The 26,660-nt window shown below is 35.9% G+C and overlaps 1 protein-coding gene across 10 annotated transcripts; it reads right to left on the bottom strand.

Moving 5' to 3' along the window:
• Window positions 1-236: 236 nt before the first annotated feature.
• On the bottom strand, window positions 237-26,660 carry NSUN6 (NOP2/Sun RNA methyltransferase 6). Of its 10 annotated transcripts, none has more exons than XM_060684833.2 (13): window positions 26,399-26,660; window positions 24,761-24,980; window positions 22,563-22,674; window positions 20,842-20,997; window positions 18,853-18,932; window positions 17,445-17,554; window positions 15,719-15,872; window positions 13,023-13,104; window positions 9,778-9,897; window positions 6,350-6,494; window positions 4,287-4,435; window positions 3,009-3,134; window positions 237-1,036 (listed from the first exon to the last, which is right to left on the bottom strand). In XM_060684833.2, exons 3-13 carry the CDS (start codon window positions 22,635-22,637, stop codon window positions 830-832), a joined length of 1,404 nt encoding a protein of 467 aa, XP_060540816.1. In that variant the 5' UTR covers window positions 22,638-22,674; window positions 24,761-24,980; window positions 26,399-26,660; the 3' UTR covers window positions 237-829. The 10 variants fall into 10 exon arrangements, with proteins under 10 accessions (XP_060540816.1, XP_087748964.1, XP_087748960.1 ...); XM_087892838.1 differs by having other exon boundaries at window positions 9,778-9,855; XM_087892834.1 differs by having other exon boundaries at window positions 24,826-24,980; window positions 26,399-26,543.

Genomic DNA, 26,660 nt, shown 5'->3' with positions numbered 1-26,660 from the left:
GGACATGAGTATTCAGAAGACTGGTCAGAGGATTTCCCTGGCTTCTTCAGCTCAGTATTTCTTTTTTGGTTCTGCTCCAGAATCAAACATAACACATCTGATATTGGAACAGTCAGCATTCCTGAGATCATAAGTGAACATGCATTGTTGTGCTGATAGGCCTAAGCAAAACACTTAATTTTGTAGAGAAGCATAATTAATTATTAAAAAGAAGTCAGATGCTTACTTAATACCAATTCTGATTAAATGAAAATCTTTAATATTATAAAATTGTTTTTCAAAAGCAATCTGTAAGATGTTATAAAGCAGGAGTGTCAAACTCTTGTCATCATGGTGGTGTCTCATGACGTATCGGGACTTTTTCCCCCTTTGCTAAACTGGGTGTGGATGTGGCCACTGTGTGATGCATCCAGCCCATAGGCCGCAAATTTGACAGCCCAGTTATAAAGTGTATTAAAATCCATTCAAACTTTATTTTGAACTCAGGATAGTATAGTTTGAAAGTAAGATTACTACTATATGTGATAGTAAACAAAACCATATGGGCAAACTGAGCAAACAAGTTTCCATAATTAGTGATCTGTTGTTAATGTAAAACCAAATGAAATTTGAAGCTTTCCAAATTGCAATGGCCCATTTCCTTAGACTTGTTTCTCCAACCTGAGGATTTCTCCCAGGAGAAACAGCTGGCTGATTTTACTGCTGCTATGGCAACTATGTCATCAGCTGTTGGCTTGGCAACATAGCTGGAGCACAAAGCACAGTTTGGAACACTCCAAAGGCTAAAAAGAAAGCATAGATTTATTTACATTGATGTCTAAAGCAATTTTCACTGCACTTTTATAAATTTTGCAATAAAAAATCCTATACAGTCTTTGTTTGCTAGACGTATCAAATCTTCATAGTTGACATTTTGCAAAGAATAACAGTCAATTCCCTGCAAAATAATTTCAGATGGATCAAATCTCTGTAGCAGTTTCAGCTGCTCAGGTGACAGTCCAGCTCCCATCATGCCTTCTCCTCCAACATGGGGCTCCTTTTAGGGAGGAAAATAAAAGAAACAATTGGTTATTTGACTGGTCATTATTTAATTTAAAATAGAAGCTGATATTTATAAAGGTCAGCATACTAGCTCTACCTTTGCAAGAACATTATTGGAATATTTTTATAGCAGAAAACAGTCTTGCTATAAATCCTCTGTAAAGAACAACGATTCAAAATGATATAAAAAGGATGAAAACCATTCCTCAGCTATAAGAAACCCTAATTTAATGCCAACCAAACTCTCTTCAATAGGTACAGTATATTTCTATATATATCATTTTATTAGTATGCTAGTAAAATAGCATAGTAATAAAATAAAGCATAAAATGCTATATTTATTAGCAAAAACTAAATATAGATGAAAAGGGACATGATTATATTAAGTTGTCATCTAAAATAATTGAGTTCCTTTGTTGTAGGTGGAAGCCATTTCCTATGTTAAGTAACATTAAGTTCCTATGTTAAGTGTATTAGTCCTCACTCTCAGAGACCCTTATATGGGAATATGTCTCATAGAATTCAGTTGCCCTTCTGTTATTCAGTTCTTTTGCAGGAGGCAAATTGGTATGCAACATAAGAACTGTCAGATCCACGCCCCAGTAAGCAGGTAGAAAATACAGGATTAGGCTTTTTTAAACTTCTGCGTTTACTGTTCTATACATCACCAACAAACCTAATGCTCCTACTTCCTATTTTTCCCACAACTATCCTTAGACATGAGTTGGGATAACCGAGAGGGGTTCCCCCAAAGTCACTCAGTCAGTTTTCATGCCTAAGGGAGGGAATAGAACTAATCTCATTTAATCTAGCAAATCAATTTTAATACTTAAAATATATATGCTTAATAGAAATGATTATCTGATTTTAATTTGGGTACTAAAAATGCAAAGGCAATTCTTTAAGGCTCAGCAAATTAAGTATAAAATCCACTTCCTTGCCTTACTGGATTCAATACCTCAACAACAGTAATTTATAGCAGGAATATATAGTATTGATTGAGCATGCTTTGTACAAAACTCTTCCTGATACTAAAAGCCTATTGCAATACTGTGGGGTTTTTTCTCTAAGGTATAGCCAGCCCCAGCAAAAATCAGATCTTCTGCTTTCCATTTCTAAAGTAGATTGAACTGTTTACTTTCCCTCCCAAAGTATTTCATTTTAGCATTGTACGATTTACAGAAAATGAATTTCAAAAAGAAATAAAACATTCAGTCAAACCCATCCAACTTCTGTCCAAGTTGGCTTCTTAACCATGCAGAGTTTGTTTTAAAACCCACCCAATCTCTAATGTTTACAAAATGCTACACTAGTTTTTTTTAAAGAAATCACATAATAATTGAGGAATGTTTCTTAGCTGTTCAGAACAGGAAGTTGGCTGAAAAGGCTCATTCTAGTTGTGTGCAGTGATAAACCATGGTTTAGCAAGATATACAAATTAATTAATGCCTTCTCAAATGCTCTTTTCTATTTTTTCCCCTTAAACTCTCCAATTTCTTAGAGACTGCCTGAACAAGTCTTTCAGGTTTTTTTGGCAAAGTTTTTTGGAAGTGGTTTGCCATTGCCTTCTTCCTAGGATTGAGATAGAGTGATTAGCCAAATGTCACCCCGCTGGCTTTGTGTACAAGATGGGGGTAGAATTCCTGGTTTCTAGCCTGATGCTTTAACCACAGCAAACTGGCTCTCTACGAATGTAAGCAAAATGTGGAAGAGAGTTTAAAAATTACAAAATATGTTTTCCTAGGTAGCTGGATAAAATTGTTAATTACAAAAAACAAAACAAAAAAAGAAATGATAGATTCTTGGTAACATAATAGATATTTCTTGATCTCAGCTCAATCTTTAAAGCGACTAAAATGGTTGTAATCAGGTGAATTCTTCCACAAGATGTTTTCAACTGACAATGTAATATAAAAGTGTGAAACAAAGTTACATAGATGAAATTTTACAAAGAAGTTTGTTCTTACCTGTGATTTAAGTTGGAGGCAAGGAAAAGTTTCTAGTGCCCAAGCCACTTGTTCTTCGTTCTCAGAAAGAGTAATTGTGCATGTACTATATACTAGGATGCCCCCTGGCTTTAGCAGTTGCACTGCCTAGGATAACAATCAGATTTTCACTTTGTAGAATTTCTGCCAGTATTTCATAAATAACGCTATTTTTTAAAGATATAAATTACAGATATTCCTCAACTTGCAACCATTTACTTAAGAACTGTTTGAAGTTACAATGGTGCTGAAAAAAGTGACATGAGCAATTCTCACACAATCACTGCAGCATCCACATAATCACATGATCAAAATTGGGCCACTTGGCCATTGGTTTGCATTTGTGACAGCTGCATCATGATAGGGATCGTGTGATCACTTTGCATCCTTTCCATCTGGCTTCTGACAAACAAATTCAGTGAGGAAAGCTTAACAACTGCATGATTTATTTAACAACTGCAGTGTGTCTCTTATCAAGAATGGCAGAAAAAGTCACACAATTGGATGTAACTCATTTAATTTAGCAATGGAAATTTTGGGGTCAATTGTGGTTGTAAATCAAGGATTACCTGTAATTTAAAAGCTTCTCTACAGGTCAATGGCACATTAATTCTAATATTGATGTTCGAAGATTCATGGCTACTAATCATAATGGAACCACCATAGAAATGTTGCTGAAAGTGAAGAACTCTTACTATTTGGCATATATCTCCACAACCTGCCTCTATCCAACCTTTTCTAGCAATACCGTGTCATGGAATGGTAAATATTATTTACCAGGAGATTTTCCCAGAAGATGATCCAATAATTCCCAAATTCTTTCTCCTTTGGGAGAAAAAGAAGAACCTGAAGACAAGTTCTCTAAAGAATTGTATGAAAGACTTTACTTTCATTTTGGCTCAATGTCTTCCAATAGACAGCAGAAGACAGCTGAACAAAATAAACAGTTGAAGTTGCAATTGCACTATTACAGCAATTATCTTGATTTTTCCCCTATCCCCTTTTTTCAGGAATTGTTATATAACCAAGGTACAGAAAAGTAAATTTCTTTTAACAAAATTGTTTCCTGAAACTAAACTATTTCTGCTGTAAAGATATGAGAAAACGTTTACCAAACATAATCTTATATCAACACCGTTTGACAGTTGCTTGAATTAATTTTAATAAAATTTATTTCTTTTAAAATAATCCAGTAATCAACTGACAACTCCCAACCATCTTCTTTATATTTTATTTAATAGTTTTTACTTTTAGACATACCACTCTAAAAAGCTTGCGCTGTAAAGGCTGATAGGAAGTTATTTCTTTTAAAGACCATGAATAAGCCAAATTTGGCCTTTGTCCCATTCCACTGCATGGAGCATCAAGAAGTATCCTGTCAAATGACTCGGGTAAGAATGGGGGTCCTTCTGCAAAAAAAATAATAAATCAATATTTCAAAGACTATAGTTTGCATGTTTTGCATAATTGTTATTAATGAAAATTTCTGAGAACTGTTAATTAAAATTCTATGAATCATATCAATTCAATGTAGTTAATATAGTAGAATCTAGTGGAACTAGTTGAACCCTACTGGCATTGGTTCAAAGTCTTTTTAATTAACTGTTATAAATAGCCATTGTATTTGGATGGAATTTTTATTTATCACTATTATTTATTAAACAAATTTATAAACTCTAGCTGCATATATGACTCCAGATGGCTTACAAAATTTTAATTATGGTTGCTTTTGCCTTTCACTCTATTTCTATGTAACGAGAAAATGTTTCCTGTTTAATTGGTATAAAAGTTGATCCAGTCTCCTTAAATCTGTATCATAATGTGAAGTCAAGATTTAATATGTGTATTGAAATCCTGTGTAATAGACCAACACTTCACTTGTATTGATGAAAAATGAATCTAAGTACTAACATTTTGAAGTTACATCTTTGTAGAAAAACAAAATATGTTTATGAAGCAACTGATGTGGAAAGATTAAGTTCATTAAAAAGGCATTCTAAGGATCTGTTGGATAAGTAATTTTCCTACCTTAGCCACCAAAATGCACTACACAATGATTAAAAATACAATAGAACTTTAATAAAAGTAGATTCTTCTTTCTCACTTTTTCCCATCTTATGTAGTCTGAGTTGCTCCTATGAAACTAGTAAGCTTCAGAAATTTTGATACAGGTAGTCCTCATTAATGATCATTTGGTAAGTTACAACATTGCTAAGCAAATGGTAGATAGGACCGGACTTCGAAGTTAGCTGGCAACACTTCCGCAGTCATATGATCAAAATTTGATTGCTTGGCAGCCCATCAGCATTTATTACTGCAGCATACATTTTAATTACCCTACGTATCTATAGCTGCCTTCCCATCTCTGCCCTTTTGGCTACCTACTACTCCACCTCTGCCTACTTCTGCAGCTTTCTGCCCTTCCAGCTGACGTTTGTCTTCTTCCTCCAACTGCTGAGGTGTGCCCAGCCAAGGTCTCATAAGCAGTAGTGGGCTATAACAAGTTTAACAACTGGTTTTGTGAGTGTGCACTTTGCGTGCACAGGTATCTAACACGCTTGTGCGCAGCATTCAAAATACAACAATTTGAAGCTCAGCTGCTTATCTTCTAAGACAGCCCCAGTCAGAACAGCGGAGGTGTAGAAATCAGCTGTCGCGCGAATCAGCTGAGCCAGAAAGAAGGAAATATAGGACATGGGTGGGGCTAGCTGATGGTCAGAACTACCGGTTCGCTAGAATTGCTCCGAGCTGGCAGCAGCCCACCACTGCTCATCAGGCCACATGAAGGCTATCAGCAGAGAAGTGTGATGCCTTTGCCTGATGGCACACAGTCCTCAATCTTATAACTACATGTGACACTACCAGACTATTAGGAGCCCTAGTAGTGTAGTGGTTAAAATGTAGTATTGTGGCTAACTCTGCCCACAGCCTGTCGTTCAATCCTGATGGGCCTCAAGGTTTATTCAACCTTCCATTCTTCTTAGATTGGTAAAATGAGGACCAGATTGTTGAGGGAAATATACAAATAAAGCTTTACATTGTAAACCACCCAGAGAGAGTCCTGTAAAGCTCTATAGGGTGGTATATAACCCTAAATGCTATTGGTACCGGAACTACTGTTGCTAAGTAGGGAGGTCATGTGATACTTTAATGACCTCATCACTTAGCAACAGAAATTCTAGTCCCACTTATATTTGTTAAGCAAAGACTACAAGTACAATTTTAGTCACTGCATCTTATTGTGCCATCCAAGTCAAATTCAAATTATCCTTTATATCATAACCTGTAATTATTCCATGAATAATAGTTAAAAGTCACATTACCTTGTCCATTCTCTATTTTGCTATCAGTAAGTGCCTTAGTACCATCATAACAAAAAGCTTTAATACAGTTCAAATTTAGTAATGCAGCATTTTGTTCGATCTTTTTCACTCTGTCTGCTATCTTGTCCAGCGCTATCACTTCCCCCTAAAAATTAAAAATCAAGTTTTGAATGACATAAATAACTGTTAAAACTGCTAAAGTTTAGAGGTTGATATACATAATTTCAACTAATTAAAGTGCAATGCATAAAGCACCAGATTTACACAATATATAATCTGTTTTATCCCCAATTCAGTACACATCTGTGAAAAGGCTGCCCAAAAGAACATTTGATGCCGGCATCTGAAAGTGTGGTGACTTTCTCCATATATTTGAGTCATCACATCATTCTTCATTTCTTAAGCAACAATGCTTTACTTAATATCATGTTACAGTTTACTCATCACAAACTTCATCAAGACAAAGCAATATATTTCATTCAAATACTGTAACATAGGTCAAGCTGTAATTTTTCCATGTTAATAATCTCTATTAAAAGTCTCTGTGCAGAGGCCCATTAAGTGGTTACACTAAAAACTGCACATTTAGGAATGCAAATGGATAAAAAGAGCAACACCGCACATAGACACTTAAGTTAGAACATTATTTCTGTGTTTCAAGATTGTGTTCTGAGTACTGGCAATTTCTCCATGCTGGAAAACTAAACAGTTCAGTAAACACAACAGCATTACATGTACATTACTGTACATCCAGGTTATAATTAGAACTACGAATTAACTGGAAGCACAGTGCCAAACAGCACAGCTCACATAAGTAAAATTATCATATGGGTATACCAATGTTCCTCACTGCACATACTGATGCTGCATTTTGAAACTTCCAAGTGATCTTCAAGAACAGCCCCATGTAAAATGCATTGCAGTAATCAAGTTGTGAAGTGACATGGGCTTGAATGACCATCTGAAGACCCGTGTGATCCAAGAAATGATGAAACTGAGTACTACATGGAGATAGCATAGCATACTTTATTGCGGTCATAGACCAAAAAAACCAAAACATCCAAGACACATAGCTGGCACACGACCAGACTGAAGTGCAAAACAGCAACAAGATCAGTGATGGAATCCACTCCGTCAAACTCACAGTTCATGGAGATGTTCAAAGGCCCTCTTAGCCAAGGCTGCCATCAAGTAAGAACTGTGAATTCAGGAGGATCCCTAGATTGCACATCACCCTTGAATAGGAAAGTCTAATTCCATCCAAGGGTAAAAATGAAAAATTCCCAGATCTAGCTGACCTAATATTCACAACCATTCAGTTCTGATAATTTTGAATCAATTTCATTGATGTCCCTCCAGTGGTGAAATCTAAAATTAGTTACTACCCGTTCTGTGGGCGTGGCTTGGTGTGTGTGGGGGGGGTAATGTGACTGGGTGGGCGTGGCCAATTTATTTTTTTACTTTTAAAACCATTTTTTCTACAACCTCTTCGGTGAAGAGGTTGTAAAAAAATGCTTTCAAAAGGCTCTGATGATCCCAGCTGAGTTGTCTGATCAGCAGAGGGTTTTTTAAAAACCCTCTGCCGATCAGGCAACTCAGCTGGGATTGTCAGAGTTTAGATCGTCAGAGGCATTTAAAAGAAAAATACTTTTTTCCTTTTAAGTGGCTCTGATAATCCAAGCTGAGTTGCCTGATCGGCAGAGGGTTTTTAAAAAACCTCTGACGATCAAGCAACTCATCTTGGATCATCAGAGCCATTTAAAAGGAAAAAAACTCTGATGATCACGTGGCTCAGCTGGGCATTTGGGGGAGGGCAGGGATTTTTGCTACCAGTTCTCCGAACTACCTGCCTCCATCGCTACTGGATCAGGCAATCCGGTCCAAACCGGGAGCATTTCACCCCTGCGTCCCTCCCTATCCAGGCCAAACAGACTTCAAGCATTGAGACAGAACCTTGGCAGCTCAATTGGCTTGCCTGGGGTCAACAAATATAACTGGTATTATTAGCTGAGTGATGATACTGAACCGCAACTGGCCAGTAAACTAATGGTTTCTTGTAGATGTTGAACAGGAGGGGAGAAAGTGTCAAATCCTGTGTTATCCCACAAAGGAGGACGCAGGGGTATAATCTATTCTCCTTCAGCCAACACCAACCAGAATGGCTCTGGAGGTAGGAAAAGAACCATGTAAAACAATGCTCCAAACTGCTAATGTTTGAATCCAATCCAGATGGATACCAAGATTGAATGCATAAAGACTTGCCATTAAATCAAGGAGCACAAGAAACAATGCACCACCTCTATCCAGGTCTGCCACAGATTATATATACAAGTCCAACTGAGGCTGATTCCACACTACATACTGAAACCTGAATAATATGGAACATGATAATCTACTTTTTTCCAGGGGCATTTGCAACTAACATGGGAAGATTGGAGACAAGTCAAGTTAACCAAATGGCTGGATCCAGATATAGTCTCGAGGAGGGGGTGCACTACCACTTCTTTCAAGGGCAATAGCATCACCCCCTTTCTCTACCACCACAGCACAAATAATTTTCCTGCTAACGACCTAGGAAGCCCAATAAGCAGATTGAAAACTAAGTAGCCTTCTTCAAGAGTCACCAGTTCAATTCAACTCAGATTACACCCCAAGACTCATCCATCAGTCTATAAACTCATAGTTCATTGGACTGCTCACTTGAAAGTTCTTAGTTTCCTGACATTTTTAGTTGCAATAATTTTTTCCTAAATTTGTATTATGTCAAAATCTGCCTACTCTTTCTCCAAGGTAAGAGTCCAGAGTTTTTAAAAAAACTGATGGCTATTTATGGCTTATAGGCATCATGTGGTTAGGTAGGATAGGGCCACATTCCAAAAATGAAAGAAAAAAAAAAGATAAATCAGGACAGAAATTGAATTTAAACACATTTAATTTTAATTAAATGTATACCTGTCACATGTTTCTGGGCATAGTTTAGAAAAGCACCTATTTTCATGTTAGCATTTATTGCTTGAATTAGTAGATTTGTGGTAACTAAGCAAGATCAATGTCCCTTTAGCAAATCTGTATACCTTGTCTGATTAGAAAACATACATAAATTTCAAGTATGAATGCTATTTTGAATTATCTGTGCATTTCAGCCAATGTGTGAAATAAGCTATGCTAATAAAATACAAACAAGCTTCTTGGAAGAAGGAAGGAGAGAGAATGAGAGAAAGAAAGAAAGAAAAGGAAGAAAAGAAAAAGAAAGAAAGAAAGAAAGAAAGAAAGAAAGAAAGAAAGAAAGAAAGAAAGAAAGAAAGAAAGAAAGAAAGAAAGAAAGAGGAAGGGAGAGGGAAAGAGAGAGAAAAAGAGAGAGAGAAAGGAAGGAAGAAGGGAGGGAAGGAAGGAAGGAAGGAAGTAGGTAGGTAGCTATGGTGACTCACCTCATCATGCATTAGTGTTGCAAGGTGGGTAGTTTTGCCCCCGGGAGCAGCACACATATCCAAGACTCTCTGTCCTGACTGAGGATTTAAAACATAACTCACAATTGATGAAGGCAAATTCTAGCAAAGGAAGTGGTAAAAAAAATATTTTAATAACCCAGAGATCAGAAAAATACTGGAATATTTTTTCTGAATCTATGCCTGATCTTTCTTCTAAGAATCTAAACTGTCTGCTCCTGAATGCTTGTTTTAATTCTAAAAACAATCGTCCCAAATTAATTATATGGTTGTCTGGAAAAACTGTAAATAATAAAAACCAAGCCTCTTTTGATATAAGAAACTATTCCTTTAAAGTCAATATTTTTTCTTCCTCAGAGTTTTTGATAGGTAGATAATACTTGGTCTGACTTCTATGGTTGGCTCTTATCCTTTTTTTTATTGCTTTTAACTTATGATGCAGCTGTAACTATGTTTCTCTGTCACATTGTGTCTTGTAAACTGCTCTGAGTTGCTAAGTGATATAAAAGTTTAATAAACAAATATATGGCTGAAAGTTCCAAATCCAAGCACTCTCCTTATGGCAGGTAAATATTCTTGCCCTTAACTGGTAGATAAAATACAAGTAAATAACTGAGAATTTATGCACATGAGAGAGGTACCTGAACAAAATGGTTGGTATGGGGAATATGGCTACCCTCAGTCTGGTAAGGCTGTTCCTCATGGTATTCTCTAGCCTCATGATGGCAAAACTATGGCACGTGTGCCGAAAGAGGCATGAAGAGCCATCTCTCTGGGCACGCGAGCCATCGTCTGTTGCTCTTCCGGGTCCCGGCGCACCGGCCAACTGGTCTTCATGTGCACAGGAGCGCAGGAGACTGGAAGAGCAGCCATCTGGTGTGCATGTGCATACCAGGAAGATGATCTTCCAGTTTCTGATGCACGCATGTGCACCGGCCAGCTGGTCTTCATGCATATATGCGTGCTAGAAATCGGAAGACCATGTGGCCGGTGCGCATATGCATGCTGGAAACCGAAAGATCAACTTCCAGGTGCACACATGCACACTGGGTGGCTACTCTTCCGTTTTGGGGGGCGCACATGTGCACTGGACAGCTTGTCTTTACACATGCATGCACGCCAGAAACCAGAAGATCATCATCCTGGCATGTGCATGCGCACCGGGTGGCTGCTCTTCTGGTTTCTGGCATGCGTGCATGCGCTCCTGTTTCAGCACTCTGTGCCAAAAAGGTTGTTTTGTTCTAGCCTCTCCCATTCTCTATGCTCTGTTCCTCCCTCTTTCCTTCCCTCACCATACTTCCAAACCAAGTCTTCAGATACACTCATCCCCTTTTTCATTTTCTAAGCCTGCCTATAGAAGTTAGATGAGACCCATAGGCACTGTTAGAAATAATAAAAGAATGATGCTTGATCTTTTGCAGGATGAGTCCTTCTGGTTCATTTTGAATTTAAAACATTTAAAACAAGTAACATGTGAAACAAAATCCTGATGGATGCCAAGTATCGAAAGACTCAAACATTATACCAACAATACTTTAGTAGATTATACTGATACTGAAAATGAAGTTCCTGGTAAACTTGAAATGGATTATATTGCAAGGTTAATATTTTTTTTTAAATTAACACCTGGCAACTTGTGAAATACAATTCTTTAGGTGGGAACACAATAAATTGGGAAATGTCTCGCTGTTACTTTAAATGTACAAATGACACAACAATGTATTAAATATTAAATTCTACTTTTCTCCATAACGTTTGATCTTTACAGCAAGGATTGGAGAAGTAGTCTTCCTAATCCTGATGTTTTCTGCAAGCAAACCTTGGAAAAAGCATCATGATGAGCTGATATACTTCCCTGAACTCTTGAACTGGAATAAAAAAGGAAATCCTAAACACCAAAGCATTTCACAAGAAGTACTACAGAAAATGGAAATCCAGCTCACTCCCAAACAAATGTATCAAATATAAAAATGCTACAATCTGATCATATACATTTGGATTTCAAGTTAAGGTTTTTATTAGTTTACATGGCCTGTTGTTTCTGGCTTACCATGAGGTATGAATTCAGCCATATCACTATAGTATCTAAGCAATGGCTATGTAGTATATGCAAATCCAGCCAGTATACTTTATCCCAGGAATGTACAAGTAATCCTCAACTTATGACCACAATTAAGCGCAAAATTTATGTTGCCAAGTGAGAAATTTGTTAAGTGAATTTTGCCCCATTTCAGGACTTTTTTTGCCACATTTCTTAAGTGAATCACGGCAGTTGTTAAATTAGTAACATGGTTGTTAAGTGAATCTGGATTCTCCATTGACTTTGTCAGTGTTGTGACACCGACTCCCGAGCCTGTCCTAACAGAGGAAGAGGACTCAGAAGGTGATGGGGAGGAACTGACAAGGCCTCCCTCTCCAGGACCCTCCTTTCTGTCAATGCCTCAGGTTCCATCCGAAGGCCAGGAGAAACAGCCTGGGATGTGCCAGGAGAAAGGCATATCGGAGCACCAATTGATAGGGAGCGAGGAGGATGAATCCTGGCTTGATCCCAGGCAGCGTCGGAGGGAGAAGTGTGCGCAGCAATGGAAGAGGCGTGGGAGGGCCAGAGATTGAGCTGAGTCACGGAGCCATGCCCCACCAGGAATAAAAGTGGGTGGGATTGCTCTTCAGGCTTTCTGACGGACAAAGTTAAACCCTGAAAGTCACATCGTGATCTCTGAAATTCGGCTTGGATATATTTTGGACTGAACATTGACTAAACTCTTGTCTCGTGGATAATTTGTTGCCCCTGGAATGGACTGAAGATAAGTCCTCTTCTGTGCTTTATGGAAGTGAAACCTGTCTTGGCAGGTATTCGGCAGTTTGCTGCCAAAACCTTGGTCTGCCAAGAATTCTAATCTGTTTACCTAATAAAAAATTGGCAGGCGTGCTTGGTATTATGTTTGCCTGTGTGAGGAAGGGGGACAGAACAGTCATAAAGTTGCAAAAGGGGATCATATGACCACAGGACACTGCAATCGTCACAGATGTGAATCAGCTATCAAGCATCCGAATTAAAATCATGTGACCCTAAGGATGCTGCAATGGTCATAAGTATGAAATATGGTCATAAGTCACTTTTTTCAGTGCTGTTTGAATGGTCACTAAATGAACTGTTGTGAGTCTAGGACTACCTGTATTGAAACCTTAATGCTCAGAAAATAGTATTTATTTTGAATATAACATACCTGTAAAAATATGTAACTGGATAACATATTGTCAAATGAGGGACTATGGTAAATTGGTTCAGTCATTTTTATTCCCAGTCCTCTGAAAGACATACCACAGGAACATGAATACATTGTCTGCTCCTCATTTCTAATTTGACATTATTTAAATGTACATTACTTATTGGGGGATATCAGATAATACATGCTATTAATTTAACACATTCTGTTTTTACTTTCAGGAACATTAATTAGAGGATAAACCCTTTGAATCCATATATTTTCAATTTAGTATAAAATTTCTTCTCTCAAATGGGTTTGTTAGGTGTGACTTAATTGAAAACAGATTGCTGTCATTGTAAATAATATCAAAATAATGTTCTTCCATAGGAATGTGTCTTGTAGTTTAGTTGGTTGATTTGTATAATTTTATTGAATGCTCTCACCAACATATTATTCAAGAACCCTAGGGAAATTCTTGTGAGATTTCTAAAAATGTTGCTTCTGTACCATTAAAAGCATACAATTATTTCTTATATGTTAAATAATCCAATGTGTAAAACTGATTACACTCAGTCCCTGAGCCTAATAAAACCTACAGGCTCCATATAGCATTAAGAATAAGGAAAAATATTGGGAAAGTTACTTTGAGTTCTAGGAGAAAAGTGGGATGCAAATGATAATGATAATGAAGATGATGATGAAACTATCATAACTTAGAGTCCATACCAATTCCATATCAATATCTATTTGTTGTCCTTTAAATAAATTCCTAATTCTTATTTTCTGTAGACTGTTTCTACGTCTTCTTTCATCCCTGTTGTGGAATGCAACAGAAATGGAAGTCCTTTCCAAGTCAACAATATAACATGAAAACAATTGTGTTAGATTAAGTTAAATCAATACTACAATTTCTAACCACCCAGAATTGTCCCACTTTCCAAGACTAAAGATATCAGCTGAGAGAAAATTAATAAAAGAGAATATCTGTAGCTCAGGGTTGACATGAGGGGTCCTTGGTGCTCTCTGACCTTGCTTGCTTTCTTGCAGATGTTTCATTACCCAAAATAGGTAACATCATCAGTGCTAGTCACTAGCAGCCACTACGGGTAGCATCAATGATGTTACCTAGTTTGGGTAATGAAACATCTGCAAGAAAACAAATAAGAGAATATTAATCACTAATTGCAAAGAAAGTCTTCAGAGTTGTTTTAAGATAATATTGACTGAACATTTCAATATTCTTAAGATTTTTAAAAAAGGCAGCAAAAAAAAAGAGAAGGAGTAAAAATCAAAATGTACTGTTAATTGATAAATAACTGCAATGAACATGAATAAATGCTTCATACTGGGCAGAATAGTTAGAACACTATAAATAGGGACATACTGAACTGTTGCAATCTGACTGTAACAACAGTGAGGCATATATTATTCCTAATACATTTATTAATTTGGTTGAAAAATATAGCATGATTCAAGTAAAGAATGTCCCAGAGCTTTTTAAATCAATAAAATTGTTCCAGAGCTACATCTTGATAAAAAAAAAATTTCTGAATAAATTAAATACATATAATTTGTGTATAACTACTGTATATATAATTTTTGATAATCTTTATAAATGTATATTCATATTTAACCATTTAACCAAAGGCAATAGGGTACCACTGGAAGGAATCTAGTAGCATCTTTTTCAACACGTTTTATTAAAAAGCGCAAGCTTTTATGAACTGTCTTTCAATTTTTTGCTACCATAAACTTATATGACTCTCCTACTACAGCGGCTATTATCTGATTCTTTTTTATTCAGGCCTTAATCATGCTCAATTTTTTTGTTTGCTAGTAGAGAAAATCTCCATCTCCACTATTTTTAATTATTAATTTTAATAATATAAAAAGTAAAACAATTTTAATTATTGCTTAATCTAGCCATGTCCTTAGTGAACCTACAGTACTATCAAGGCTGCAACAGACTGTTATAAAAAAGTACCCCCCATGATTAACTATGAACTACTGTATTTATTTGTTTGTTTGTTTGTTTGTTTGTTTGTTTTTGCTTTAATTTATATGCCGCCCTTCTCCGTATTACTGAAGCATAGAGCCCAGATCAGAAGTATCTGAAAACTGATCCTCAAAGATTAGTTCCTATGAGATTTCTTGGTTTCTGATGATATCTGAGAATAATTTATTTAACTAAGTAAGGAACTTTTCAATTTAAATCCAAATCCATACTTTTGCACTGATGTTTAAAACAAAAGGCTATTTAATTCAGTATCCTGACCCTCTATTACCAATCCAAACATTTTGGAAAGCTCACCAAAGAGAAGAAAAACCCAACAATATCCTCTTGCAATGGTACCTTTCATATTTGAAGACCAAAAGTGGAAACCAAGAGGACTGATGACAACTCCATAAAGCATAAAAAGTTACAAAGGTATTTATCAAACAATAAATGTATACTACTGAAATTGGCATCTTGGGTTTTAACTTCTAAATGATCTTTGTTCAGAACAAGCAGATTCAGATTCAATTTTTTGTTGAAAAGCCTAACATTAGAGAAATAAACCCAGCAGGAATTTGGGCTAAAGTATATATCCTTTCAGTGTGTTAAAAAATAAAATTAGTTGGATAGTGAGATGACTTACAAATAGCAGTAGCTTTCTACTAAAATAAGCAATTTGGGACAGATTTTCAACCATGATTGTACACTTCTGACTTACTTCAACGGGCCATTAGAAGTAAATATTTCATTGCGGCTCAGTTCTGAAATCCCATTTCCAATGAAAACTTTATTCCCGGAAAACTCTTTGGCTCCTCTTTTGCATTTCCCTTCAATATCAGAGTACACAGAAACCACACTGCCAGCTTTCATGACTGGGGAAAAGAGAGGGAGAGACATCTTTGGATTTTTGTTTTCCTTGGCTCAAGAACAAAGATCCAGACATTCACTGGAGATTTTGTGAGTCCACATACTCGAACTCCATGTGTCCAAAAGAATGTACTTGAGTCAAGATAAGCTCTGGAAAAACATCACTGATGTCTATTCCAGATGCAGACTTGGCAATAAGTTTTAACTTACATAACTTTTAAAGAAATACATCCTACTGTTTAATCCTCAAGAAATATGAATGTTCTAACATCATAGGCTTGCCGATTATGAAAGGGGAAGGGAGGGACGGTAGAATATTTTGGCTGAACCAGTCATCTAAATCAGGGTATGAAAATAAGATCATAAACAAATAAGCAGGATGTAAATAGGCATATGGGTTTTGAAGAAGCAGGATATAAAGTATATTGACACTGTTGAATTGCAGTGTTGGAAAAGACTCCCGAGAATACCATGGATAGTCCAGAAAACTGGATCCTAAAATAAATCCTAAAACTGGATCCTAAAATAAATCCTAAAATAAATCAATCCAGAATTCCAACTCAAGATACCAATGACCACATTCAAATTACTCTACTTCAGCCATATCATGAAAACTTAGGTCTCTGGAGTGGTCCATGCTGGGAAACTTGGAAGGAAAGAGAAGAGGTGACCAGACATGGGTAGATAGCAACAGCAATAAGACTTATATACAACTTCATAATGCTTTATAGCCCTCTCTAAGCAGTTCACAGCATCAGCACATTGCCCCCAACAATCTGGATCCTCATTTTACCGACCTCAGGAGGATAGAAGGCTAAGTCAACCTTGACCTACTCAGGATTGAACTCCTGGCAGTGAGCAGTGAATTAGCAATGCTGCCTTCTAACCACGGCGCCACCAAAGCTTCTAGATTACTGAAAGACTTGAAGGGACAGATTGGGAGTCACATTTTCCTAGAGAAAATGTATCTATGTGAACCACTTGATGGTGCATAATCAATTAAAAAGGTATGAGAAAACATACATGGAAAGAGTGATGAAATGGATATTGGTAGGGAGATAGTTGAAAATTCAATTTTAACATTAATAAATTAAAATTTATCAAAATGGCCACAACAGAATACAAATCTAAAAAAAAATAAGATGAAAGGTATATTAACAAAGGGAAAGCACATGTTAACACTTAAAACAATTTTCTATTTTCTCTATACATATATATGTATTATAAACACAGACAAAATCTTCTATGATTTGAGATTGTGCTCCTGTGGGCTAGAGGTGTTGAAACTACAGCTCATTCCTGCCATCTTACAAGTTCTTTCCCATTTAAAACAGCTGGCAAATTCTAACCTTGCTTTTATGTACAGTAGTTACCATAACAGTATCAATCAGTCTCCTTGAATGTAGCTACATTTTGTTATGCTGCCTGTAAAATTAGGCAGACTTTAATGAACCCATCCACCGTTGTAATAATTTATCTTATTTTGTTTTTACTTTATATTTAACTTATTTTGTTTGCAATTCTAAACAATGACCAAAATAAAAAAATATTCATTAAACATACACAATCACTCTTACATTTTGAAGCAGATATAATCCCAGGAGCATAAACATGTGCTCCACGAAGCACTGCACTTCCACATTGTGCATCAACAATTACTTCATTTGGCAATCTTTGCAGATCCCTTCTGTAACGGAACAATGATATTTAAATAGAATTAGTTTATTAATATTACTTTTTTAAAAAGCTAACTTGACCACTTCCCACTCCCAGCTAGTTTTTTTTTCCTATTTATCGAAAGTGCATTTGCTTTCTAGCTTTTTAATTTCATTTGAAGCCTTTCAATTTTAAAGTTGCAGCTTATAATAATTGTATGTAAAAGTCACATTAAAGAATGTAAATATGTGTTTCATAGAACTAAGGAGTTATTTAAAAAGAAGTAACATTTAGAAAGGCCACATTATTTATTGATAGCTAATCACACATATGATCTGTTTCTAGATGCCTGAAATATAACTACATAGAGCTCCTGTTTTGATTGAGTGAAGATGCTTCAAAACAGGAGTCCCCAATTTCCGGGCTGTGGATCAGTACCAGCCCGTGGCCTATTGAGAACTGGGCCATGGAAGCAGCAGTCGAGCGTGTGAAGCTTCATTTGCACATGCATGGGATTCAGGTTGAGCATGCAAAGCCATCCCTTGCCCCCTACTGCTGCCACCGCTGCCAGTCCGTGGGAAAGGTTGGGGACTGCTGTTTCAGACACATGGTAGAACAAACACAGCACCTATCTGAGACTTATTACAGCAGGTGCATCTGTTTGCAGTATCTCTATATGACAGTCAAGCAATCCTAAAAAAAGATTGAGGTACTTTAGTGCTTTAATGACTTTCAGGCAGGTGCTGCATTAGCGCTCTTTTGTGTTCTGAAGCACTTCTTCATAATCCAATCCAAAACTCTGCAAATTGCTAGTAATTGCAATTTCTCCCCATCATGCATCACAGCATAATAAATATTAAATATTAAAACATTGACATTCTAGAGAAAGAGATTTCAGTTATGCTTTCCTTTCATCCTCCAGAAGAGAAATAAAAAACCCAAGTTACTGATAAATAAATAACTGTTTTGAATAGGATAAAAATATTTCAAATTATCTTTGGTTCATCTTTTGTCCGAGAATGCAAAAGCTTTATAAAATCATGGTATGAATCTGGCCTGCTTGAAACCGTTTGTCAGATTTTATCAAAGAAATGTGAGGGATCATCCATGGAAGGCAAACACTAAGCTCAAGATTTGCTGTGATTTATCTCCTTCGTATCAAATTATTGTTAATATTCATTAATAATGATTATTATTAATTCCATCTTGATAAGCAGGGATAATGGACATATATTTTTCATGTATCAGCTGTATAATCAAAATCAGGATTGTCTAGGAATGCTTGAAGTTCCCTAGAATGAAATTAAACCCAAACACACACACACAAACCTGGGTCCAAGAACAGGAATTAGTAACATGTCAGGAAGTTCTGGATGTTGTAGAACTGGAACACTAAGATTTTCATATTGCTGTAAGTTGAAGGGGAGTACATAATAGTTATAATATTATCTCTAATATTTTCAGTAAACAGAGATATTTATGGTCAAATAAGTAGAGACTGTACTGTATAATAATACCAGTGTCTGCAGGAGAGTCAGCATCATGCAGATTTTGATCTCCCAGTGGATCGTACAACTTGCAATGACATGCTTCCTTTCAGAATTCAAAGATACATTCATTAATCTGCTTCAGATCCTACCAAAAATAAGTAGGTTTCCAAATGGAATTATACTATAGACATTTGCCCAATGTTACATAGCACTTAAATTTTCTGCACTTGTGAAAACACCTATTTGGACAAAGTCCCTCTCTCTATATAGAAATTCACAAAGTGCAAAAGGATATCTGAAAGATGGGTTATGTAATACATTCTAGTTCATTTACAGTTGACAGTACAGTACAGTACAATGCATACAGTAACAGTTGAAGGAATGCTTTTCTCATACATTATTAGCAAGCACAGAAGTAGCATGCTGCTGAGTACCTTCGTTTAGGATACACTTAATGATCCACATATATCTAATAGCAAAATGAACAATAGAGTCCCTTTTGGGGATGCTTGATAATGGAAAGGAATGCAAGCAATAATATAGTTCCATTTCTTTTTTAAAAAAACCACAATGCTGATTATTTTCACTGTTCACTGTATGCTAGCCTACTAAGGAAAGCTTTAGCATAAGATGATTCTAAACATATCCTTGCTTTGCACTGACTCCCTTTAAATGCTGACATGTCCATTATTTATTTATCTCTACAGAAATAACCAGGATTTGCCAAGGCAGATATACTGACATTACATAACCATCTGCTTTGCAGATCAAATAATATAGAGCAAATGTTCTTGAAACAAAGATAAGGATAATTCTTTTAAAAAGAAGAAAAAAGTTCTGAGGTGATATTTTAGATCCTATCCTTGAATCAGAAGGAGACATTGTGCTACTAGTAGATTTAGGTCTTAAAATAAGGTATTCTGGAGCTGGAGAAAAATAATTATCCAATGCCTCTTTGGTCTGCTGAGTAGCCCCTGATTTAGGTTTACCAAGCATAATAGGCTGAGGAAAGCCAATTTTGCTTTACCGGCCATAAAAAGCAGCTTTCTTTTTTAAAAAAAGTCAATGGTGCAATCTAACTCCATTTCTTACCTGCCTCAGCATGCCACAGCAGTGTTTTAGAACTGCAGGTAGTCCAAAACATCACTTTACTCCTTCTCTTGATGTTGCATTCTTTCACTCTAATTTATATGCAATTTATTTAATTTCTTACAGGCTATGCCAGTAACTGATTTTTTGAAACGCAAACTTATCCAATACTTCAACAAAACTTCTAAATAAAAGCATTAGCAATTGCAATTTTTTAAATTATTTCTAAAATTAAAATTGTAATAATTTGGCTTTATTTTATATGCAGTACCCTTGGTTACCAGTAGTGCTCAATTTACGTTGTTTAACTATAGTTCAAAATTAAAGGAAAAAATGACTTATAATTGTTCCACTGCCCCAATGATATAATATGAGCACAATTTGGGCACTTGGCAACTGACTTGCCTTTAAGATCAGGTGCAGTCATGTGATTGCAGTTTGCAACTTTTGACCATTTATAGCAAAAAGCACTCATTGGGGAAACTGGATTCACTTAATGACTATGTGATTTGCTTAACAATCACAATGATTTGCTTAACAACAACCATAAAAATTTCATAAAATTGGTTCTGACATGACTTGCAACTACAATGACTTATGGCAAAAATTCCAGCCTCAATTGTGGTCGTAAGTCAAGGAGTACCTATATCCTCAACTAACTATTAAGTAGATAAAAAAGGAAATAAAGGACTAACTAATAAGTAGATGAACAAGGAGGTAAAGGAAATAAAAGACTGACCTTTTGGATCTCTTTGGAAAGCAGATGTCTTATATATTCTACAGAACCCAAATGTGTGTTTACCCGAACACTGGTAAAAGCTGGTGGGTGCGCTAGGTTATTTAACAAGGACTCATATTTATCTTCTGCTTTCAGTGGACCAATACAAGTTGTAATCTTAAAATAAAAGTAAAGAAAGAAAAGAAATTTAATCAATCAATAATGGCATTTTATGGTATAGTCATAGTACTTTAGATTTATAAGCTATTTTAACTTATAAATCTTTAAATTATATCTTTAATTTATAAATTTAAATAAGTAATTTATTTAGAAACTAAAAAAATTGGAACAAGTTAAAATAAATTTCTTGAGATAAAAGGATTTATAAAGTACAATTTTCTTCTAGAAGTTCATTTGATGTTTCACAATTGTGACACAATGGTTTTTATGTTTAATTGTTGATAGGTATATTAATTTTAACTAATAATTCTATTGTTACTTAATGCTAACTACTACAGAGCTGGCTTTGTGGGAATGTGTAGGCAAAAGAATTGGAAATATTTTTCTTTTAAATATACTTAATTAAATAAATTCAGCTGTATACATGTAAAGATATCATGAAATTGCCCATATGCTTGCTAAGTTAAATCATAAAGTATGGGTAGTCCTTGACTGATGATCACAATTTAGTCCAAAATATATGTTGCTAAGTGAAACATTTAAGTGAGTTTTGTCCCATTTTATGACTTTTCTTGCCATTGTTGTTAAGTGAATCATTGCAATTGTTAAATTAGTAACATGGTTGTTAAGTGAAACTGGTTTCACCATTTAGTTTGCTTGTCAGAAGGTTGCAAAATCACATGACTCCAAAGAACTGCAATAGTCATAAATATGAGTCAGTTACCAACCACCTGAATTTTGATCATGCTTCAGTGGTTATAAGTGTGGAAAATGGTCATGTCACTTTTTTTTAGTGATGTTGTAACTTTGAACAGTCATTAAATGAATTGCTGTAAGTCAAGGACTACCTGTAATATTATTGTTTAATAAACATCTTTAGCATCAATATATTTTATCTAAAAACATAAGTAGCTTGAATAAAAAGGTACCTCATTATATTTCTGATAAATATTTATTTATCATTTATTCTGATAAATAAAATTTTACCTCTCAGCATTAAATATTGTCGTCTTCTTTCAGACATTTTCTTCCTTTGACTAGGCCTGGGTATTCCTCCCTGCCTCATTTACCATATGTACAATAGTAATTCTATATACTTATTCTGAATATTTATATTTCACTTTGTAGCAAGATCAAGTTGGATTAAATAATAAATTAAAATAAAATCTCTATTATTTAAAATGGGTAGTGTGACACATATTAATTCTAGAAGCAACATTACTATTCTCAGAGACACCGTCCATATTTACTGATTTATAATACCATCATTTGGACAATATCAATCCTGACTCCATCATGACAGGTTGCCAATGCAATAGTCTGGTAATCCAATATATCAGTAGCTGTTTATAGCCCTGAAGAATGCAGTAATTATAAAAACACAACACTGTATTTTTTTTTTCTAATCATATAGAGAGCTGTACAGAATCGTAATAGAAAACAACAGTGTCAGTACAATACGAACCAGTATTATAAATTAAGTTCCACAGGACAGCATTCTGATAACTGCAACCTAATTTTGCTTGGTGCGTTGTATTTTAATCAACCAGAGTAGTACTTACCTCATCATTTTTAAATGTAGCCCTGAGATATTCCTCAACCTCTGGTTTCAGTAAGATTTTGCAGAAAATAGACATAGCTCCAATCTATTTTCCTTTTTTCTCAGGGAAACATCTGTAATAAGCAATGTATTATTTCATCAAATATGCACTTTTAATAAGCTTAAAACAAAATCAGATGTTAATACATTTTTCCACAGACAATATATATGGCTATATCAGGAGGCCTATTGAAGAAAGGTAATTGTCTTCCCATCAATAGATGTTATTTTATCAACAAAAGTCTTGTTTTACATATAATATGAAGCAGTATATGGTTGTATGGTTATAATTTAGCATACTATATCTATCGTAGTTTTTAACCATTATTTATGGTTTAGCATATTTATGTGTAGATTTATCCAGTGGTGTTTATTCAGTAAACCATGATTAAACTCAATATGAATTGAATTTATATTGAATTTATGAATGGATGAAACAGTTTAAAATTTAACAAACTTTTATTTCATATTACATCCTGATGATTACACATGTTATGGTATCACATAATTTATGGAGTAACATAATAGTCTCTATTATTAAACTAATTCCATTTATATTTTGATTTTCTACCCAGACACTCAAAATAATATTACAATTTATTTGATATGTCTAGAAGCATCTTGCACTCAATGGAATACCTTGATTTTTATTTAACCATTTATTTTATATCCTGCCTTCTATTCAAAGCCACAAGACAGAATTTACTTCTAACTGATCAAATTAAGACTAACCAGTAAATTAGTTCTTCTGGAGGAAAGTTTGAAAAGGCATTTGTGATGAGCCAAAACTTCAACCCTATTTTCCCAAATCATTTGCTCCTAAAACTGCAGGTTTACTTGTTTTTTATCTCTGAAGTTGGCAACTGGAATCACATAGCATGAAATTAGATGTGGAATGGCCAGTTGCTAATCTGTAGTTTTACAGCTAACTATTGCTAAAAAAAAAAAATGTGTATCAATCCCCTGGGAGCTTGAACAGGACTCTTCTTACAGTGTTTAAAAATAATGCTTAATGTCCATGCAGTGCTTTCAGGTGTTCAAAGAGCTTTACATGCAGTATTTGGTTATGAACTCTGCAAAAAAAAAAGGAAACCTTTCCAATTATATCTCAATGTTTTATTTATTTGTATCCCTTTATTATTTTTACAAATAACTCAAGGCAGTGAACATATCCATCACATCTTCTTCCTTCTATTTTCCACACAACAACCCTATAACATCCCAAAGTGCTTTTTTCAAAATGCAAACTTTCTTAGTTTTTTCTCTCTGAAAACATTTTGCTTCTTATCCAAGAAGCTTTTTCGGTTAGACAGCAACACCACCCAGCTGACTTTCAGGACTAAGGCACAGCAGAACTCATGGTCTCCACGTTTTAAGCCTGGTTCCTTAACCATTAGACCAAACTGCCTCTCCCTTTAGCCCCTAAGCTGCAAATTGGAACAATCAGATACACTCCTTACTGCTCTCTTCCCACTTGTTAACCCTCCAGATGTGTGGATTTCAGTTCCATAATTCTCCAGCCAGCATAATCATTACTCAGTATACAGTACTATGAGCTCAAGTTCTAGAAGTGGAGTATGAAAAGTTGGGTATTTTGACTGAATACGACAGAAGTTATATCTTTTCAGTGCTATAACTGACTGTGAATCCAATTATAATTAACAAAGAGAACCTCTTCCATCTCTTGAAATGAAATTGAATGGTATCTGACTGTGTTTCAAGCCTTGGTATTTGTCCCTCTTTCAACGATATGTAGTCTGGCATTGTTCTTTGGTTGGAATAACTATTATAGTAGTTTCCACCAACTTGATAAGTCTTATACCGTATCTCACAGGCAACAAGGTTGGCAAAGCAATACAGGTAATTGATTTAAAACCATTTATTTAGTGACTATTCAAAGTTACAATAGCACTGAAAAAAGCAACTTATGATTGTTTTTCACATTTATATCCCTTTGTAGCATTCCCCATGATCACATGATCAAGATTCAGCAACTGGCTCAAATTTTTGATAGGTAGTGTTCTGGGGTCATGTGATCACTTTTTGCAACCTTTTGATAAAATGGGAGAGTCATATTCACTTAACAACTTTGTTACTAACTTAACTGCAGTGATTCACTTGACTAAGGCAAGAAAGATTGTAAAATGGGGCAAAACTCACTTGACAACTGTTTTGCTTAGCATCAGAAATTTTAGGCTGAATTGTGATCACAAATTGAGGACTACCTTTAGTACATTATTCACCAGGTTCCTAACTTTTGTCTTCCAAGGACCTTTTCTGAGTGGCTCTTTGCAGAGGTTAGAGAGGGAACGACTATAAAAGGCCTTCTTCTCTATGATGCTCCTTGAAATGATGAGAAAGATGAAACAATTGTTCAGCCCTGGGAATGTAGAAAAGATGGAAGAAACTCAGAATAGTCCCACCTATTGACTTTAAAAAGAGACAATGAAACTGTTGGACAAGGTGATATTTCCTACAATAAGGGTTTCTGGCATGCCTGCAGTGTTTGTTTTTTGATCTGGCCTATTTCAAAGGGTTTATATTCTGATACTGGAACTATCCAAATAGTTCCGGTTCCAATACCAAATTATGTTTTTCTTATATCCAGCTGGGTTATCTATATTGTTAGTTATTTGTGTTTTAACTAAGACTTTTTTATTGCCTAATGCTTTTGCTAAGTTTTTATTTGCATGTACATATTACACTATAAAACTCAGCGGTTATAAAAGTGAGTGCTAGGACCAGTTTAACGAAGTTTTCAGAATATTATTTTCTTAATTCTGCTTCTATGGTCTATTGGGATCAGTCTTGATGTTCCATATAGATAAGAACTTTAGTATATTATATTATACTCCTCAAGTTTTTATTCAGACTGATCTGCCTACAGGTGAGGGCTGGTCTCTTGATCAATGAAGCATACTGGCATCTCTTATATGCACACTTTACAGAAGCTCAATACTTTGTCAAAAGAATTTTAAGTTTTTAAAGAACCACAGACTTAAATAAGTAGCTGAGCATCAATAACATGGAAACAAAGACTATGAAATTAGCTTGCTTTAAAAGTTTTATTAGATGATTTCAAATGCAGAATACAAGGATTCTGTATTTCTATCACTCTGCTTCAAATAAAACATTTCATTTCTTCATTTCACACCAACAGCAGGCCATGCAGAGACCCATAAGGGCCCATGATGTACTCCAAAAATTTATGCTTAAATCCAATTCCCCTCCTCCCCCTTCACTTAGAACCACTCTTCTATGTAGCCTTGCTGACCCTGGCTGGTCCTCCAGCTTTGCTGACTAAAATCCCCACCCTTCCTAAAATGCTATTTTGAGAAATCATCCTCTTTGTGACTAATCCCATTAACAGAGGTTGCCGAGACCCATTTTAAGGCCCATCATGAATGCTGAGCTTCCATCCCTATATAATCCATCTGGTCAGGGACGGCTGGAGCATTTTGCGAGTTGTATCCAGCCCAACATATTGCGGAAGCCATACGGCCGTTTTCCCGGGGAGCAATGACGCAATACTACAACCGGAAACGTCTCCTGGTTTGGGGGGAGGGGAGAGAAAGGTAGGGCGGAAAGAAAGAGCGGCCATCTTTGAATAGGTCTCAGTGACCGGACCCATCAAGTTCCAACCCAGGAATGTAACAAATTGTGCGCCCTCTGCTGACGAGCGCCAGATCCTCTTTTCTCCTAATGCGCCGGAACTACAACTCCCAGAATTCCCAGCCGGGAATTTGGGAAAAGTAGTCTGAGAGCCCGAGCGCGAAGAAGACGTTTTCTCTTCCTCACCTTCTTCGATCCTACCTTCTGCTTTCCTTCTTCCGGCCAGCCCGCTTGGCCTCATCCGGGGCACTTAAAGGAACTCCTACCCTGCTTCGGCCCAGCCCAACCACGGTCGCCGTTGCCGCCTCTCTCCTGAGGTGGAGGGAGAGGCGTAGCTGCAACTTGACATGCGCCTACTGGGCATCAAGCTGCACTGAGACTGATGAGGCGTTTTGCGAACTTGGAGCCCCTGAAATGCATTAGGATTACGAATTGCAGTTTTCTCAAT

The sequence above is a fragment of the Pantherophis guttatus genome, chromosome 4, assembly GCF_059756535.1.
Source record: "Pantherophis guttatus breed Tessera chromosome 4, ASM5975653v1, whole genome shotgun sequence".
NCBI lineage: Eukaryota > Metazoa > Chordata > Lepidosauria > Squamata > Colubridae > Pantherophis > Pantherophis guttatus.
This window is presented reverse-complemented; position numbering and strand designations above follow the sequence as displayed.